General features: G+C 45.2%; 1 protein-coding gene across 4 annotated transcripts in view; it reads left to right on the forward strand.

Moving 5' to 3' along the window:
- C1H4orf33 (chromosome 1 C4orf33 homolog) overlaps positions 1–21,271 on the forward strand; it is a 651,328-nt gene that overhangs the window by 278,056 nt on the left and 352,001 nt on the right. For all 4 annotated transcript variants that reach the window (XM_063920350.1, XM_063920351.1, XM_063920352.1 and 1 more), the window contains exon 3: positions 20,537–20,597. In XM_063920350.1, the coding sequence (XP_063776420.1) occupies positions 20,537–20,597 (61 nt within the window). The remainder of the gene's footprint in view (positions 1–20,536; positions 20,598–21,271) is intronic.

Genomic DNA, 21,271 nt, shown 5'->3' on the forward strand with positions numbered 1-21,271 from the left:
CTGTGTGGAATAGTAATTGCCCCCTTAATCATTCAACCAATGAAACAAATTGAATTAATAATTAGGTCCAATTAGACCAAACACAATCAGGTTTTATTACTGCCAACCCTATTGAATCTAAACATAATTTAAAAATAGAATCTTTTCAGCAATGTGAAGTTGTCTAAAGGTCTCAAATGAACCCAGGCAAACATCTAAGGAATTACAGGTCTTGCTATGTCATTATTCTACCATAACAAAGAGACTGGGAAGAAATCTTATTCTAGTCAAAGTTCTGACTTGAATCCAATTGAGATGTTGTAGCAGGACCTTAAACCACAAGGGAGGTGGAGTGACCATCTGCTTTAGAAAAAGCACTTAAACTTAGGGTCCACCAAATGTAAATTACTAATTTGAATGCATCACTGCTTGGCTTGCTACATGATTAGGTTTCAAATTACTTCTCATTTACCTGCCCGCCTGGAGATGGAAATATACTGTATTTCTACAAGTAATTGCAGACACAGTTGCTGGCCTACTTCTGGGGCATCAAAGATGGCCCATCCTTGGGGATTTCAATGCATGGATTGATGGTAAACTCTCACGCCTTGGCCAAGACGTCCTGCTCACAATGAATTCTCTGGGCCTCACACAAGTTATTCCTTCTGCTACACATAACAGTGATCACACTATTTTAAGCTTTTCTTTCAGATTGGATTAGAACTCTCTGACCAAAAAATAAACTCAGTTAAGTGGTCAACACTCAATTTGGATCTCAGTCACAACCACCTAAAAATAGAACTTTGCCCATTGAGTTGACCAGGTATCATCCGAGAAGGGTTATGACACACCAGGCTCTCTGCTGTATTTGGTGCCTGTGAAGATCATACTTATCTTGACCATTACTATAATAGTGATTTGACGACTGCAATGGATATTATCGCTCTAGTATATGTGTCCCGGCATACCACACTAACAAGCTCCTTAGTTTGACAGCAGTGTTTGTGAGTTTGAGAAACGTGCTCATAGATTTGGAAGATGATGGAGGAAGACTAACATGGTAGAGGATAAGCTAAAACTAATCAAGCATATTAAAAAATACCAATCCACAACCCCCTGTAACAAAACAGAGTTCCCATTATGGTGAGATCATGGCAGCAAATAATAGGCCAAATCGGCTTTTCTGTATAGTGGAAATGCTTTGCAAACCAGCATGCCTACAGCCTGACGAAACCCTCACCCATTCAAGATGCAATGAGTTTGCACATTTCTTTAGAGATAAACTATGCTCCATTCAGGCTGGAATCATCATCGTGCCATGAAAGGAGTGCCAAGTTTCTAAGCCTGGAAATGTAAGCAATGTAAGGTTGCTAAAATGACCAAAATGTTGCTTCCACCACCTGTGGTCTGGTTCCTGCCTTAACTAAGCTTCAAATAGGATCTATGAACATAATTGGCCCTGTGGTTGCAAAAATAGTACAGTGCTTTTTGCAAACAGGCATTTTTCCTGAATCACTTATGAAAGTAATTGTTAGACCTTTTCTTAAAAAATTTAATTTAAATCTTGACTGCATGACCAACTACAGACCAGAGACTGGATGTAATGAAGTCCGAGTTGTCCTGAGGTGCGGGTTCCCAGCGAAACTTGGATATTTTTTTAAAGCGGCAATCAATTATAAGGCAAACTCATGCCTTGTAAATACAGTAACTGCCTCTTTTAAAAAAAAAAGTCAGAGTTTGGCCAGGAACCCTCGGCCATCTCTGACTTCATTACATCCGGCCCCAGTATCAAACCTACCTTTTCTCGGAAAGGTTATTGAGAAAGTGGTTTCAACTCAACTGGAAACCCATCTGGGAACTCATTTATGATCCATTCCAGTCAGTATTCAGGGGAAGATACATCACTGAAACAGCCCTGGTATGTGTGCTTAATGATCTTCTGAAGGCAAGAGAAGGAGGTGACCACTTTTAATCCTTCTGGATATCTCTGCAGTATTTGATACCATGGACTATGGCATTCTAACTGAGCGCCAGAAAAATTTCTGCGAACTTGGTGGCACAGTGCTTAGCTGGTTCAAATCTTTTCTCACCGGCAGGTCACAGAGAGTTTCTTTTGGAGTTATACTCATCTTCTTTACCAGTGGTACTGCCATATGGTGTCCCAAAAGGTCCTGTACTATCTCCCATGATTTTTGAGTATACATGCTACCATTAGGTGAAAATAATGAGACTAGGGATAAACGCAGGATTCGTCAGAGGGGGGGCATTCCTTTTATGTATGTGCAACTGTGTATATGTATACAGTATATGGTATATATATGTGTGTATATACACACCATGGCATAATGCTGCAATTCTATGTGGAGCGGATTGAGCCAACATGACTTGATTCTATGAGAATTACATTATATTGGCACCACCCCACAGACTTGCAAATTGCAGCATAGAGCTGTGAGGGGTGGAGCTCCGATTGTGGGCTGCAACTGACTTAAAACACATTTGTTCCATCAGAGTGGTCTCCCTGCGTGCACCAATGAAGACATCGTGGCCTGGTCTCAGGGACGGATCTAGACTTTTCTTTAGGGGGGGCGGTTTACTGTTTAATCTTGACTCCTCCCTCTACAGTCCCAACTCCTCCCATCTGCAATCCTAACTCCTCTCCCAATTCTGACTGAACTTTTTGAGTGAGACTGAGATAGAGCTTTGTGATTGTTCTATGTACTTGTGACTGTGCTATGGGGTAATTGTATTTATTAGCCCTAGTACCCACACACCAGCAAGTGAGGGGCAAATGCTCTGTAACCCTTGCTCTCCTGGCTCCTCTGTGCTGCTGTGGTATAAACTGCAGCACATCGTTCTACCTCAGGCTCTCCCAGGAGAGCTCTCTTCTGCACAAAAGTGGGCGTGGCTATGACTGTGTTAGGGGGGGCGGTCGCTACTGCGCATGTGCAGAACTCCGTGAAAAGGGCCGCTGGGCCATTTTCACTGTGTTCTAATGGCGCTGCGGATGCCAGTGCTGGACTTCGGAGGAGTGAGTATTTTAAAAATGGGTGCAGTGTGTGCGGTGGGGGCCCCCTCTGGACTCAGGGGCCCGTGTGCACCGCACACACTGCACCCATTATAGAAACGCCAGTGTGCTATGGATACCGAGAAGCATGTGGATGGCTTAATATAATGTCCTGTGGGTGGCTTAATATAATGTTCCCTTTTTTTACTATTTCTCCAATGCTCAGCTAGCCGGGCTCTAGATGTTCATTGGCATTCAATTACGTATACCTCGTTGGTAGTGTGGCATGTGATAAAATTCTTAATATAATTAGTGCCATTCGCAGTGAATTCTGCAGTTTTGGATTGCCGACTTTCGGCCTAATTCAAGGTTGTATTTGCCCCACCTGCAGTGCACATGGTTTTGTCCATTAGAGGAAAATGTTGTTTTGCAATCAACCTTGAATTAGGTCCTTTGAGTGGATCTACAGGCAATACAGGATCCATAATAATGGAATCTTGTGGTCCTTTCTAGGTTTTCTGTCCCTAAGCCATCATTCTGAATGTATTCTTTGCTGAACATTTCCTCTGGATCATGTCACTTCTGTAAGGGAAAACTCTTTGCTGTTTCCCAAAAAAGTTTCACTTGAAGTGTGTGTACACGCTTTATGTATCATATACTGTATGTCAAGGGAGGCCAGACTTTTGGAGTCGATCTACTTTGAAAGCTGAAAAGCTTTTGTGATCTACCCACGTGGGATAATTGCCCAAAAAAGGGGTGTGGCATAACAAAAAGGGAGCGTGGTATAACAAAAAAGTGGCGGATATGCCCCCACATTGCCACATATGCCCCCACAGTCCCATGTGCCCACAGTGCTGGATATGTCCTCACAGTGCCATGTGCCCACAGTGCCAGATATGCCCCCACAGTGCCATCTGCCCACAGTGCCACATATACCTCCACAGTGCCAGATATACTTACTTTAGCTGGCTGGATCCCCGCTGGCTGTCTCCCCGTTGCCTGGATCTTGCTCCCGCCTCCCGCCGCTGCTGCTGCTGTCCTGCTGCCGCCGGTGCTGACTGGATCAAACCAGATCCAGCAGGCGCACAGGCTCCTCACATCGCGTTCCCAATCGTGCATTGCGCGGGTGCGCGGCTGACGTCATGACGTCACCCGTGCAATGCATCATTGGGAACGCTCCGGACTCAGGCGGCAAGTCACACTTGGATCGCGATCTTCCGGCGAGAGCTCCGCGATCTACTGGTAGATCGCGATCAACGTTTTGGCAGCCTCTGCTGTATGTAATAATTAATGTGAGAGAAGTAGAATCAGTACGCCAAATATCTATATTGTAGTTGTGGTCATTTTACTGTTTGCTAAAATGGTTTATGGTTTCCTTTTAAGGTGATGTGTGTTTTGTGTTGTTTTAACCCTGTGTCGCTCGCAGACATATTTTACGCATACACATTAATGCCTACGGATGCCAACATCCTTTTTTATATTAATCTTTTTTAACAGATGAACAAACAAAAAATGCAAATGCAAAAAATTTCTTAGCAGACTATTACGTTAGCTAACATAACACATTTGTACGCAAGCTTGAAAGCTGATGGTCTTGATATCTGATGTAGGCTTCTATCCCCTACACAAATCACTTGGCCATCACCAGCCTATCAAAGCTCACGCCTGCACTGGAGTAAATGCAAGATTCCGTAATTGAAATGTCATTTGTTACAAACTCTTGGATCCATCAAAGCTTCCTAAATACCAGCTGCAGCTCAGCACATACAGTACAGATTATCCGATTTTGCAATAGTAATTTGCTTTAAAATCTGTTACCAAGGACATCGTGTAAATCAACATTTTTAAATCTCCATCTTTACATTATTAGCTGTTTATACACAATTTTCAATATTATTCAAAGTATTTAAATGATTGACAAATCCCTGTACAAAATCCTCTTTGCTGAAAAAGATATGTGACAAGATGACACACAATGAGCTGAAAGTGCTAAAGTGGAAACTGGGAACTGTAACACTGCACAAATTGATTTATATGTTTTTCTGCTAATTATATCGCAAACAAGTTGTGAAATGTTTGCCTGGCAAACGTAATCACAAGTAAAGAAAAAGTGCTGTTTCTAGGCTTAGTTTAGCTTAAAAATAATGAATTAGAAAAACATTTTTGTAGCATCTTATAGATTGTAAGCTTGTGAGCATGGCCTTCTTACTCGTTTGCCTGTTTGTCAATAGCCAGTGTTACTATATTAGGCTGGGTACACACCAGACAATTATGATGGCGGACCCACCATTGCGCAGACTTATTGGGTGTACTTACCTGCCGACGGCCTTGTGATGTATTGGCCATTTGCTCAAACGTCTGATATATCGACAAGTGCGTACCCATCTTTCAATGTTTATTACCAATTGTAAAGTGATGCAGAGTATGTTATCATGGCCAACCAGGAGATATTGCATGTGACCCATTGAGCGCACCAAATTGCGGGTGCATACTGAACAATCATGTTAATATGTCGCTATGATTTGGCCAGAAACTACATATTGGTCCGAGATTGTTCTAGTGTGTACCCATCCTTACCGCTATCTAAATGTATTTATTTATTTTCGTTTCCAGCCAGTATTGTTTAATCCTACAATTTTCTATTGTGAAAAAGATTTGTACCTTACCTTTATACCCTAAACCTCTGGTAATATAGCGGGCTCTTGGTGAGGTGGAACAATAATATCAATGCCAAGAAATATACATAACAAGCCATCATGCAATGGATGAAGTGTACCTGGCAAAGTAGGGGATCAGTACTAAATGCCGCCGGCCGGAATCCCGGCGGTCAAAATCCCGACGCCGGAATCCCGACCACACAATCCCGACAGGGGTGGCGAGCGGAACGCAGCCCCTTGCGGGCTCGCTTCGCTCGCCAAGCTGCGGGCACGGTGCCTCGCTACACTCGGCACACTATTATATTCTCCCTCTATGGGTGTCGTGGACACCCACGGAGGGAGAATATGTCGAGATTGTGGCGGTCGGGATTCCGGCGTCGGTATTTCGACCGCCGGGATTCTGGCCGGCGGCATCTTGACCGCATCCCCAAAGTAGACCGTAAACTACCAAAAACAAAGATAAAACCTCTCATTGGGACCAAACACAGTTCTATCCAGAAAAAAAATGTATCGAGATCATTCATTATGGCAGAATGAGGGAGCTGTCCAATAAAATATGATCTGGCATCACTTATGTAATGCATTCAACCACTTCTCTTTCTATATTCGTGAAAATATTGTTCCTCTGAAGAAGATAATAAGACTTTTCAGTCTCATCTTTACTTGCACGCTGATGATGATGATGATGATGATGACAGGTATCAAATCAAGCATACAGAGAGCCCCTGTCCACCTGTAATAATGCATACAAATATATGGAATACTGCATACAGGAAATTGTACGTAGTATTGGAGCAATTAAGGGCGACTTGCATTTAACTTTGCAGTGGCCCCACTGTGGGCCTAATTCAGATCTGATCGCTGCTGTGCGTTTTCGCTGTCTCAGAATGAGCGCCTCACCTAAGATGCCTGGACCTCTCCTGCTGCAAACGTATTTGTAGAGCAACACTTAAACACTCCCAAAGCACAGTCCAGACAAACCTGTGTTTCTCTATCGTCCTAAGTGGATGCTGGGGTTCCTGAAAGGACCATGGGGAATAGCGGCTCCGCAGGAGACAGGGCACAAAAAAGTAAAGCTTTTACCAGATCAGGTGGTGTGCACTGGCTCCTCCCCCTATGACCCTCCTCCAGACTCCAGTTAGATTTTGTGCCCGAACGAGAAGGGTGCAATCTAGGTGGCTCTCCTAAAGAGCTGCTTAGAGAAAGTTTAGCTTAGGTTTTTTACTTTACAGTGAGTCCTGCTGGCAACAGGATCACTGCAACGAGGGACTTAGGGGAGAAGTAGTGAACTCACCTGCGTGCAGAGTGGATTTGCTGCTTGGCTACTGGACACTAGCTCCAGAGGGACGATCACAGGTACAGCCTGGATGGTCACCGGAGCCGCGCCGCCGGCCCCCTTGCAGACGCTGAAGAGAGAAGAGGTCCAAAATCGGCGGCTGAAGACTCCTGAGTCTTCATAAAGGTAGCGCACAGCACTGCAGCTGTGCGCCATTTTCCTCTCAGCACACTTCACACAACAGTCACTGAGGGTGCAGAGCGCTGGGGGGGGCGCTCTGAGAGGCAAATAAAAACCTTATTAGAGGCAAAAAATACCTCACATATAGCCCACAGAGGCTATATGGAGATATTTAACCCCTGCCTAACTTCAAAAATAGCGGGAGACGAGCCCGCCGAAAAAGGGGCGGGGCCTATCTCCTCAGCACACAGCGCCATTTTCTCTCACAGAAAAGCTGGAGAGAAGGCTCCCAGGCTCTCCCCTGCACTGCACTACAGAAACAGGGTTAAAACAGAGAGGGGGGGCACTGATTTTGGCGATATTGTATATATATAAAAGATGCTATAAGGGAGAAACACTTATATAAGGTTGTCCCTATATAATTATAGCGTTTTTGGTGTGTGCTGGCAGACTCTCCCTCTGTCTCCCCAAAGGGCTAGTGGGTCCTGTCCTCTGTCAGAGCATTCCCGGTGTGTGTGCTGTGTGTCGGTACGTGTGTGTCGACATGTATGAGGACGATGTTGGTGAGGAGGCGGAGAAATTGCCTGTAATGGTGATGTCACTCTCTAGGGAGTCGACACCGGAATGGATGGCTTATTTAGAGAATTACGTGAGAATGTCAACACGCTGCAAGGTCGGTTGACGACATGAGACGGCCGACAATCTATTAGGACCGGTCCAGGCGTCTCAGAAACACCGTCAGGGGTTTTAAAAACGCCCATTTACCTCAGTCGGTCGACACAGACACAGACACGGACACTGAATACAGTGTCGACGGTGAATAAACAAACGTATTTCTCATTAGGGCCACACGTTAAGGGCAATGAAGGAGGTGTTACGTGTTTCTGATACTACAAGTACCACAAGAAAGGGTATTATGTGGGAGTGAAAAAACTACCTGTAGTTTTTCCTGAATCAGATAAAATAAAATGAAGTGTGTGATGATGCGTAGGGTTACCCCGATAGCAAATATTGGCGTTATACCCTTTCCCGCCAGAAATTAGAGTACGTTGGGAAACACCCCTTAGGGTGATAAGGCGCTCACACGCTTATCAAGTGGCGTTACCGTCTCCAGATACGGCCGCCCTCAAGGAGCTAGCTGATAGGAAGCTGGAAAAATATCCTAACAAGTATATACACACATACGGTGGTTATACTGCGACCAGCGATCGCCATCAGCCTGGAGATGCAGTGCTGGGTTGGCTTGGTCGGATTCCCTGACTGAAAATATTTTATTCATGTAGAGCATTTAATAGGATGCATTCTATATATATGTATGTGAGATGCACAGAGGGATATTTGCTCTCTGGCATCAAGATAAGTGCGTTGTCCATATCTCCCAGAAGATGTCAGGGACACGACAGTGGTCAGGTGATACAGATCCCATACGGCAGATGGAAGTATTGCTGTATAAAGGGAAGGAGTTATTTGGGGGTCGGTCCATCGGACCTGGGGACCACAGCAACAGCTGGGAAATCCAACCTTTTTTACCCCAAGTTACATCTCAGCTAAAAAAGACACCGTCTTTTCAGCCTCAATCTTTCCTTTCCCATGAGGGCATGCAGGCAAAAGGCCAGTCATATCTGCCCAGACATAGAGGTAAGGGAAGTAGACTGCAGCAGGCAGCCCTTTCCCAGGAAAAGAAGCCCTCCACCGCGTCTGCCAAGTCCTCAGCATGACGCTGGGGCCGTGCAAGCGGACTCAAGGTGGGGGGGTAGTCTCAAGAGTCTCAGGGCGCAGTGGGATCACTCGCAAGTTGACCCCTAGATCGTACGAGTATTATCCCAGGGGTAAAGATTGGAGAGTCGAGACATCTTCTCCTCGCAGGTTCCTGAAGTCTGCTTTACCAACGGCTCCCTCCGACAGGGAGGCAGCATTGGAAACAATTCACAAGCTGTATATCCAGCAGGTGATAATCAAAGTACCCCTCCTACGACAAGGAAAAGGGTATTATTTTTCCACACTATATTGTGGTACTGAAGCCAGACGGCTTGGTGACACATAGTCTAAATCTAAAATGTTTTGAACACTTACATAAAAGGTTCAAATCGAGATAAAGTCACTCAGAGCAGTGATAGCGAACCGGAAAAAAGGGGACTATATGGTGTCCCTGGACATCAAGGATTACCTCCATGTCCAAATTTTGTCCTTCTCATCAAGGGTACCTCTGGTTCGTGGTACAGAACTGTCAATATCAGTTTCAGACGATGCCGTTTGAATTATCCACGGCACCCCGGGCCTTTTTACCAAGGTAATGGCCGAAATAGATGTTTCTTCAAAGAAAAAAGGCATCTAAATTATCCCTTACTTGCACGACCTAAAAAGGGCAAGTTCCAGAGAACAGTTGGAGGTCGGAAGAGCACTATCTAAAGTAGTTCTTCGACGGCACGACTGGATTCTAAATATTCCAAGAATCGCAGCTGTTTTCCGACGATACGTCTGCTGTTCCTAGGGATGACTCTGGACACGGTTCAGAAAAAGGTTTTTCTTCCCGAGGAAAAAGCCAAGGAGTTATCCGACCTGTCAGGAACCTCCTAAAACCAGGAAAGGTGTCTGTACATCAATGCACAAGAGTCCTGGGAAAAATGGTGGCTTTTTACGAAGCAATTCCATTCGGCAGATTCCATGCAAGAATTTTCCAAAGGGATCTGTTGGACAAATGGTCAGGGTCGCATCCTCAGATGCACCTGCGAATAACCCTGTCGCCAAGGACAAGGGTATATCTTCTGTGGTGGTTGCAAAAGGCTCATCTATTGGAGGGCCGCAGATTCGGCATACAGGATTTGATCCTGGTGACCACGGACGCCAGCCTGAGAGGTTGGGGAGCAGTCACACAAGGAAGAAACTTCCAGGGGGTATGGACGAACCTGGAAAAGTCTCTTCACATAAACATTCTGGTACTAAGAGCAATCTAAAATGCTCTAAGCCAGGCGGAACCACTCCTGCAAGGAAAACCGGTGTTGATTCAGTCGGACAACATCACGGCGGTCGCCCATGTAAACAGACAGGGCGGCACAAGAAGCAGGAGTGCAATGGCAGAAGCTGCCAAGATTCTTCGCTGGGCGGAGAATCACGTAATAGCACTGTCAGCAGTGTTCTTCCCGGGCGTGGACAACTGGGAAGCAGACTTCCTCAGCAGACACGATATTCACCCGGGAGAGGGGGGTCTTCATCCAGAAGTCTTCCACATGCTAATAAACTGTTGGGAAAGACCAATGGTAGACATGATGGCGTCTCGCCTCAACAAGAAACTGGACAAGTATTGCGCCAGGTCAAGAGATCCACAGGCAATAGCTGTGGACGCACTGGTAACACCTTGGGTGTACAAATCAGTATATGTGTTTCCTCCTCTGCCTCTCATACCAAAGGTATTGAAGATTATACGGTGAGGAGGAGTAAGAACAATACTAGTGGCTCCGGATTGGCCAAGAAGGACTTGGTACCCGGAACTTCAAGAGTTGGTCACGGACGACCCGTGCCCTCTACTTCGGAGAAGGGACCTGCTACAACAGGGTCCCTGTCTCTTTCAAGACTTACCGCGGCTGCGTTTGACGGCATGGCGGTTGAACGCCAGATCCTAAAAGGGAAAGGCATTCCAGAAGAAGTCATTCCTACCTTGATTAAGGCAAGGAAGGAAGTCACCGCGAAACATTATCACCGCATTTGGCGAAAATATGTCGCGTGGTGCGAGGATCGGAGTGTTCCGACGGAGGAATTTCAACTGGGTCGTTTCCTACATTTCCTACAATCAGGATTGTCTATGGGTCTCAAATTGAGATCTATTAAGGTTCAAATTTCGGCCCTGTCAATATTCTTCCAAAAAGAATTGGCCTCAGTTCCTGAGGTACAGACTTTTGTTAAAGGAGTACTGCATATACAGCCTCCTGTGGTGCCTCCGGTGGCACCGTGGGATCTAAAAGTAGTTTTAGATTTCCTCAAATCCCATTGGTTTGAACCATTGAAAAAGGTGGATTTTAAATATCTCACATGGAAAGTGACTATGTTACTGGCCCTGGCTTCCGCCAGGAGAGTATCTGAATTGGCGGCTTTATCTTATAAAAGCCCTTATCTAATCTTCCATTCGGATAGGGCAGAACTGAGGACTCGTCCGCATTTTCTCCCTAAGGTGGTATCAGCGTTTCACCTGAACCAACCTATTGTGGTGCCTGCGGCCACTGGCGACTTGGAGGACTCCAAGTTGTTGGACGTTGTCAGAGCCTTAAAAATATACATTTCAAGGACGGCTGAAGTCAGAAAATCTGACTCGCTGTTGATACTATATGCACCCAACAAGTTGGGTGCCCCTGCTTCTAAGCAGACGATTGCTCGTTGGATTTGTAACACAATTCAACTTGCTCATTCTGTGGCAGGCCTGCCACAGCCTAAATCTGTTAAGGCCCATTCCACAAGGAAGGTGGGCTCATCTTGGGCGGCTGCCCGAGGGGTCTCGGCATTACAATTCTGCCGAGCAGCTACGTGGTCGGGGGAAAACACGTTTGTAAAATTCTACAAATTTGATACCCTGGCAAAAGAGGACTTGGAATTCTCTCATTCGGTGCTGCAGAGTCATCCGCACTCTCCCGCCCGTTTGGGAGCTTTGGTATAATCCCCATGGTCCTTTCAGGAACCCCAGCATCCACTTAGGACGATAGAGAAAATAAGAATTTACTTACCGATAATTCTATTTCTCGGAGTCCGTAGTGGATGCTGGGCGCCCATCCCAAGTGCGGATTATCTGCAATACTGTACATAGTTATTGTTAACAAATTCGGGTTATATTGTTAAGGAGCCATCTTTAAGAGGCTCTTTCTGTTATCATACTGTTAACTGGGTTTAGATCACAAGTTGTACGGTGTGATTGGTGTGGCTGGTATGAGTCTTACCCGGGATTCAAATTGCCTCCCTTATTGTGTACGCTCGTCCGGGCACAGTACCTAACTGGAGTCTGGAGGAGGGTCATAGGGGGAGGAGCCAGTGCACACCACCTGATCTGGTAAAAGCTTTACTTTTTTGTGCCCTGTCTCCTGCGGAGCCGCTATTCCCCATGGTCCTTTCAGGAACCCCAGCATCCACTACGGACTCCGAGAAATAGAATTATCGGTAAGTAAATTCTTATTTTTTCTATCCACCCCCAAACGTCGGCTACCAATCATTGCAGCACATACACAGTACGACTCTGATGCGTGCACCGTGGTAAAAAAAAACCACAAAAAAAAAACGATCAACATCCAGTAGTCAGAGTGATCTACCAGAAGCAGCTGTTTCCTATATAAGAGTGCTGCAATTTGCCTAATAACTTTGCTAGAGTGCTTATAATTTCCTGGATCCAGAGAGGAGATCAGTGAGGGATCAAAGGAACTCTAATTTATTTGCAGTGTTTTCATCAGCTTTGGGAATGTCCATCCCATGTCGGCGAGGCGTTCAATCTGGTAGCAGCTACTCCAACATAAATCCGAAAAAAGAAGGGCAGAAGACACAAAGCTTTATTAAATGACCGTATTTTTCGGACCATAAGACGCACCTAGTTTTTAGAGTAGGAAAACTGGAAAAAAATATTCTGAACCAAATAGTGTAATAAAATATTTAATATTTAATAAACTATAACAGAATAGCCCTGCCTCCCTAGTTTCCACCGACCTCTAAGAGATATTTCCAGTTCTGTGTGATTTCTCAGACTCCTACAAGGATTCTGTACAGTGCAGCCTTCTGTCAGAGCGCAGCCTTCTGTCAGAGCCAGCATACACAGACACACACACATCAGAGCCAGCATACATACACACACACACACACACACACACACACACACACACACACACACACACACACACACACACAACCAGTGGTTCCCCGCGTCCAGGCTCTCAGCTAACGCTGCCCGCGGTGCACTCCTGAGGAGGTGGGGGGGAGCGGGGGAGTCACATGATGCCCGCTCTGCTGCTGGGCTCTGAGATGCGGGCGCTCTGCTGATGACGGCGCAGCAGCAGCATCCAGGACCCGCCGCTACCCGCCGGCGCTACCTGCTACCTGCAACCTCCATCTGTGCTGGCTCTTATTCGCTCCATAAGACGCACATACTTTTTCCCCCACATTTTTGGGGAGAAAAAGTGCGTCTTATGGTCCGAAAAATACGGTAACGGTTCCTAAGTAATTACAAAGAGGAATTTCTCTAGGTGAGGTGGAATGATCCTTATCTTAGCTCAATGAACAGGAGACTGAGCTGTCCCACACAGTTAGGAATTATCTAATAGTGGGCCTGATTCAGAGATGGATGCAGAACACATCATTATCTGTTTTACCTACTGTAGTCTGTTGTCTCTGACCCACCTTCTTGATGATTTACTTTGTGTGGACACCAGCATATGTTAGGTGACTATAGGTAATTGTTTACAGGTACTGCCTCAATAGAGGCTTGTATTAGCATAAGCCTGGCTTTTTGTAAGGATTTTTGTATTCTTGGTCTTCTAAACTCATTCAATTATTAAGATTAAAAGACTATTATTTCTTGTGGTAATGTCAAGTGTTTGAGGTTATACTGTATGTTTTATACTGTCACGTTATTTCTTAGAAAGTGCAAGCAAAGCGATCACATTTGCATCAGCCGTGTAATATAGCCTGTAATTGTTGAGGATATAAATTACAAGCTGTACCCAGATCACGTGACTGCGTGACACCTGTCAGTACAAAGTACTAACATATGAGGTTTGTACACTTGGACCTCACTAGAGGGCCCAAATTACTTTTATCGCAATGAGGGGATTGTGAGTACATCTACATAAATATTTATCATTGCAATTACTTAACACCTAAAGTGGTCATACAGTTAACTCTAATGGGGCTATTTAACAATCTAAATCCCACTGCTTAACGAGAACACCTCTTAGTAATGGCAGCATTCTTATTACACCAGCAGTAAAGAATAACACATTTACATCCCGCTACATCAATTAGAGTTGTCTTACAGCCCACTTGCAGCTTTGAATAAATGCATATTAAGTATTTCACATCAAGATAAAGATGAAATGTTTTGGTACTAGAACCAAATTAAACTTTTTAAATATAAATTAAAGACGCACATCTAGAAGAGTGAATTACTCAAAATCTGAACATTGTGGAAAGCAATTCAGTAGCTCTGCAACTTGTGCTTCTGACTCTGACGGGACCTCTCTGCATCATAGCACAAAGGGGGTAATTCCAAGATGATCGCAGCAGGAAATTTTTTAGCAGTTGGGCAAAACCATGTGCACTGCAGGTGTGGCAGATATAACATTTGCAGAGAGAGTTAGATTTGGGTGGGTTATTTTATTTCTGTGCAGGGTAAATACTGGCTGCTTTATTTTTACACTGCAAATTAGATTGCAGATTGAACACACCACACCCAAATCTAACTCTCTCTGCACATGTTATATCTGCCTACCCTGCAGTGCACATGGTTTTGCCCAATTGCTAACAGAATTCCGGCTGCGATCAACTTGGAATTACCCCCAATGAACAGGAGACTGAGCTGTCCCATGAACTCTTATTAGCAATTCTTACCCATGCACATCTTAGGGCCATATTCAACTGGGAGTGAGAATAGCAAAAATCTTGCACCTGTAGATTTTTTCCGCATGTGCAGGAATTTTAGTATTCAAACGGGTGCAGGGTTTTTAATTTCTTTTAAAGGTGGGGGATTTTTTTTTTTCTTTGTCCCTTGACCAATTTTTCATAAAATCCATATTTTTTGAAAAATGTTTCAGGAATTTCTCTGGAACCCCCCCCCCCCCCCCCCACACACACATGACTAATTAGGCAATCGGAAGTTTCGTCTTAGCTTAATTAGTCACCTTCTTCTCCAGTGTTCAGCACAGACAGACAGCTTTCAGAGACCGGCCTGGCACAGGACAGGTACAGTACATACTGACACTGTATCCCCTCCCCACAAACAGCGCTACCTCTCACCCTGCACCACCCTTCCCTGCACACACTACACCGCACTCCTGCCACTACGCTGCACCCCCCTCCTCGCACACTCTAGAGCTGAAACAAGTGAGTAGGGTTTTTTTCTTTTTTCATCCACTAGGGTCACTGGAGTACTCTAGGGATATGGACGGTTCCACAGGAACTAGGCACTGAATAGTTGAACTTTGACTATACCTCCCCTCCATATCCCAGAGTACCTCAGTGTTTTTTCGGTGCTCACCGAGACTAGGCTTGTGGAAGTTGATCCACAATTACTGAATTTTTTGATTATCTCCTAAACCAGGGATTGTGGGTTCAGGTACCATCTGGATTGCAAGTCACTACAGCAACCATTTCATCACCAGAGCTGATGTTTAAACAGCAGCTTTTGCTTATTATTTTTACAGGTGGCTCTGTAGCCAAGTGGTTAGGCTTCCCGCCCACAGTGAACATTGTGATTGCATGGACACTGATTCAGATCCTGGTTTAACAGGTGTAATATATATATATAATAATAATAATAATAATAATAATAAAAAAACATGGTAGGACACCATTTTTTTACGTTACTTCCTGGGTCTTTGCTGGAGGTTGCTGCCCTACAACACTCAGCCTCTGGGGGAGCGGGGGGTTGTTAGGAATTTAATTTATTAATTGTTTTTGACAGCATGTCTCTACAGGAAGATTCACTATTGCTGGAAACCACATGCACGGTAATGCAGGTTTATACACAGATTACTTCCGTGGTGTACTTACTGGTCGGGGTACATGATCACTAAGTCTAATGCATAATCAAACAAGCACCTTCGCTGCAGAGTTGGTCACACAGTGTGTCGGACAAATTCGACTGCGCAGACAGACCCTTAACGGTCCTCTTTGGGGGGAATGCGGGCGCATGTACTGCCTGAGAGGGAAGAATTTACTGTTTCAGCTAGATTGTTGCGGTCGATTCGCCGCCAGCCCTCATAGCACCAGGCCAGTACGTCAGGTTCTCAGCGAAGGCTGAACAATTTCCAATGAGAGACAATTGCAATTATTGGGCGTTTAACTACCTATGGGAGTGTACCCTATACAGCAGTAGGGCTGTTGCTTCGCCCTGCTTTGATAAGGGTTTGAGGTAACAAGGCTGTAGTGGCAGGGCGCTCCAGTTCAGGTTTGCCCTAAATAAAGACCACCTTACACTTCTTGCTGCCTACAGCTTCTGTGAAGTTGGCAGTTGGTTCTTGCGTCTCAGCTTCGCTAGTGGCGCACAACGTCCACTTTGGCTACGTTCCAAACGAGAATAGATCGCAGACCGAGTGGGGGGGGAAATCTGATTTCCTACCATTGTCTACGCGAATTCCTGAATGATTCCGTCTCAACTATTTCAATTCCTAGGTATGATTCTCGATACGGTAAATCAAAGAATTTACCTACCCGAACAGAAGTACAGGTCATTCGTCATCTGGTACAATTAGTGATCAAGCCTCGCACAGTCTCTGTTCATTTGTACATTCGCCTATTAGACACAATGGTGGCGGCTTTTGAAGCGCTTCAGTTCGGAAGACTTCACTCACGTCCTTTTTAACTGGATGTGCTCGCAATGGTTGGCTGTGGCCTAACGAGTACAGTGTCTGCCTGCAATGCATGCCAAAAACAATGGTCGGGCTCGCTTCTGCAGATTCACCGCAGGGTGAGGTGGTATCCAAGGGCAAGGGTGTCTCTACTCTGGTGGCTCAAAGTACAGAATCTAACCGCAGGAAAACGGTTCGGCGCCTGGAATTGGATAATTCTCACGGCGGACGCGAGTCTCAGAGGTTGGGGAGCTGTAGTTCAAAATTTTAAGCTCCAGGGTCTCTGGGCGGATCACGAAAGATTGCTGTCTATAAATGTCCTGGAACTCTGGGCAATTTACAATGCGCTACGACAAGCAGTGCACATGCTGCAGGCTCAGGCTGTTCAGGTGCAGTCAGACAATGCGACGGTGGTCGCATACATCAACAATCAAGGAGGAACGAAAAGCCGCATGGCAATGCAGGAAGTAGCTCGAGTCCTCAATTGGGCCGAGGTGATTTTGTCGGCAGTATTCATTCCGGGAGTGGACAACTGGGAGGCAGATTATCTCAGATGCCGGGATTTTTATCCAGGATGTGCATTAAATCCAGAAGTGTTTCACATGCTGGTCCAGAAGTAGGGTTACCCGCAAGTGGACCTGATGGCATCTCGCCACAATTATCAAACGCCCCAGTACGTGTCCAGAACGAGAGATCCAAAGGCAGTGGCGGTGGATGCTCTCACAATCAAGTGGCCATACAGTCTCGTGTATCTGTTTCCACCGTTTTCCGCTGCTCCCTCTGTTGCTAAAACGGATCAAAAGAGAGTCCGTCACAGTCATACTAGTGGCGCCTCATTGGCCTCGGAGAGCTTGGTTTTCGGATCTCCGCGGTCTACTCGCGGACGTTCCTTGGCCGCTCCCACTGCTTCCGGACCTGTTACAACAGGGTCCGTTCTTTTTCTCCGATTTAGCGCGGCTGCGTTTGACGGAGTGGCTGTTGAGACAGCCCTCTTAAAAAGAGAGGGCATTCCAGAATAGGTTATACCAACCATGTTACGAGCTAGGAAGCCGGTTACGGCAGCTCATTATTACAGAATTTGGCGTGCCTATATAGGTTGGTGTGAAGTTCGGAAGTTTCCGACATCATCTTTCAAGTTATCCCGTCTTTTGTTATGTCTACAGATGGGGATAGATGGAGGTCGGCGTTTATCCACACTAAAGGTGCAGATATCAGCGTTGTCAATTTATTTTCAAAGAAGATTGGCTCTATTGCCGTCGGTACACACCTTTATGCAGGGTGTCCTCAAAGTACAGCCTCCATTTCACTCCACTTACTGCGCCATGGGACTTGAATCTGGGTTTAGATTTCTTAGTCTTTTTGTTTCGAACCCTTACAACAAGTGGATATTAAGTTTTTCACTTGGGAAACAATTTCTCTCCTAGCCTTAGCTTCGGCAGGGCGGGTTTCAGTTTTGGGTGCCTTGTCATGCAAGCCACCGTATTTAGTGTTTCATAATGACAGAACGGCATTTTAGACGAATCTCGCTTTCCTGCCAAAAGTAGGGTCCTCTTTTCACATCAATCATCCAATAGTAGTTCCTGTGTTAACAGGAGATTCTGGAATTTTGGTTATGGTACGCACATTACGAGTTTATGTACTCCGAACGTCTACAGTTCCTAAGACGGATACGTTGTTATTCTCTATGATGCGGCCAAGATGGGTTGGCCACCTTCTAAGCAGACCTTATCCAGATGGATAAAACTGACCATACGTCAGGCTTACCTTCATGTTAGGTTACAGCCGCCTACATCAGTAACAGCTCATTCCACACGTTCTCCGGGAATGTCATGGGCAGCTGGTCGTGGAGTTCTACGACACAACTTTGCAGTGCGGCTACATGGTCTTCAGTGCACATGTTTGTGCGCTTTTACAGGTTTGATACTTTTGCGGCATCAGCATCTAGCTTTGGCCGTCTAGTGTTACAGGTGCAAAACAGCTCTCCCGCCCAGGGGGGAAACTTTGGTACGTCCCTAGAGTACTCCAGTGACCCCTAGTGGATGAAAAAGAAAATAGGATTTTGGTACTTACCAGGTAAATCCTTTTCTTTGAATCCACAGGGGGCACTGGACGCCCACCCAGAGCAGTTGTTTACCTGGTTGTGGTAAGTGCAGGGAATTTTATGGTAACACACTCTTACCGACTGTTTCAAATTAGAAATTCTATCGGGTTGGTGTCAACTGTTAGTTGTCAGTTTCGTTTGTGTCAACTTTATTGTTGTCCGTTTTTGGTTATATGTATTTTTCCATTGTCAACCTCTATAGCTCCAGTTCGGCTCAGTAAAAAAACACTGAGGTACTCTGGGATATGGAGGGGAGGTATAGTCAAAGTTTAACTATTCAGTGCCTAGTTCCTGTGGAACCGTCCATATCCCTAGAGTACTCCAGTGCCCCCTATGGATTCAAAGAAAAGGATTTACCTGGTAAGTACCAAAATCCTATTTTCTCCTTATTTCTCGCACCGCAGGGTTTTCAATACAGAATTTCAGGCTGTTGAATGAGGGCAGTTGAGATGGGGCAGTCAAAAGTGACTGAGGATTTAAGTGCATGTCTTTTCCAGGGTTGTGATAACAGAGCCAGAGGATTTAATTTGGCAAGTGGGAAATGCAAAGAATATTGTAGATAAAGTGTATAGATAGTGGGGTACGGGTAGAGCAAGAGAAACATACAGTATATGGCAGACAGAAAAAGGGAGAATGCATATACCGTAAGCAGGAGGATAAAGGGAATACACACTATTTACCGGTGGCCGGGATGCTGGCTGTCAAAATACCGACAGCAGCATACCAGCCGCCAGTATGCCGACAGCAGGGCGAGCGCTAGAAAGCCCCTTGCGGGCACGGTGGCGTTATATTCTGCCTCTATGAGTGTTGTGGACACCCACAGAGGGAGAAAAGCCTGTGGCGTCGATCATTTCACCGCCTGTCGGGATTCTGGCATCGGCATTACGACCGCCAGGATCGCGACAGGCGTTCTTGTAATTTCCTCCCGGATAAGGAAGAAGAGGTAAGTTGATAAGATGCAGTTGATAGTAGTCGGAGAGCCATGTTCAAGGCAAGCCTTCTGTCCACAGCAAGAGTGGGCTATTAGTATATGCTGTATAAAGCATGTAGTTATTCATATCTCCAGCACAGGAAGGAGCAGCTGAGGATTTTAAATATATCATTGTTACTAGACTGATATTTGCATAGTCAGCATCATGACTAATTTAAGATATTAGGCCTGATTCGGATTTGGAAGCAACGCAGAAAAAGCACTTAAGTTTGTATCTGGAACAAACCATGTTGCCATGCAAGGGGAGGAAATACATTATATTTTTCTGTGCAGGGTAAATACTGTCTGCTTTTGCATGTAGCCCACAAATTTTAGACAGCTTTATTTTTACACTGCAATTTAGATTTCAGTTTGGACACACCCCACCCTACACACTTACAGATCTCACTGCACGATATGAATGTTATCGTTCATTAATGAACGAGAACTCGTTCATATCATGCAGTGTGTAGGCACCAATGCTTAACGATGCGCAGCCCACGCTCGTTAATCGTTGGTGCCGGGTCACATATGCATGCAGGCCAATATGGACAATCTCGTCCACATTAGCATGCACTGCTATGGAGCCGGGTGACGGAAGTGAAGAAACTTCACTCTCCACGTCACCTACCCCCCGTCGCTGGGTCGGCCGTATTCGCCGTGTGTGTAGGGCCCATAACTCTCTCTGCACATGTTACTTCTGTCCCACCTGTAGTGCATGGCTTTACCCAGTTGCTTGCTTTTTTGGTTTGCTTCCACATGCAAAACTCTATTGTGTGTACTGTGAAAATAAATATTTTTCCAACATATAATTTATCAATTTTTTTTTTTTTAAGTGGTGGAAGCATTTTTCCTAAATAGTGAAAAGGAGCACTATCTAGAAGTTGAGCTTGGACCGTAAGTACTTTTTGTTTTTGTTAAACGTTTATTACTACAGCCTGAATTGCAGCATTTGGCTCACTTAAGACCTTATTCAGCACGGATTGCAAAACTGCTAAAAAACAGTTGCTGCGATCAAATAGTTGCCGCCCAGAAATAAAGAAAAAACACCCATTGCACATATTGCCATCGCAATGCGCGATGCGATCGCATAACTATTTGCAATTAACGGAACAACATAGAGTTTTTCCATCTACGCAGGCAAAGTTATCCACAATTCTGCTAACGCAACAGGCTGGAAGTGGGCACCACTGACGTCAGAGATCCACCCGGAAAACGCCTTGGCACACCTGCGTTTTGACTAACACACCCACGAAACCCCATGTTTACTCCCCTAAACGCTGGCTTCCTGTCAATCAAAATGCAGTTACATTGAAGCACAGTGTGTTCACAGATTGAATCTCAAATGGCGGTTGTGTATGCGCAATGCGAGCTCTGCGCATGTGCTGTCGTTTGATAATCGTCCGGATTGCTTTTTCTCAGTTTTGCGATCCATGCTGAATAAGATCCTTAATTGAAAATCACCTTAAATTGATACTGTAATATATTCAAAATAAGCCATACAGTACAACTAATGTTTTCTGACTACACTCAGTTAAAAAGTAGAATACTGTATATATTAAACTTATTTC

Source organism: Pseudophryne corroboree, chromosome 1 (assembly GCF_028390025.1).
Source record: "Pseudophryne corroboree isolate aPseCor3 chromosome 1, aPseCor3.hap2, whole genome shotgun sequence".
Lineage (NCBI taxonomy): Eukaryota > Metazoa > Chordata > Amphibia > Anura > Myobatrachidae > Pseudophryne > Pseudophryne corroboree.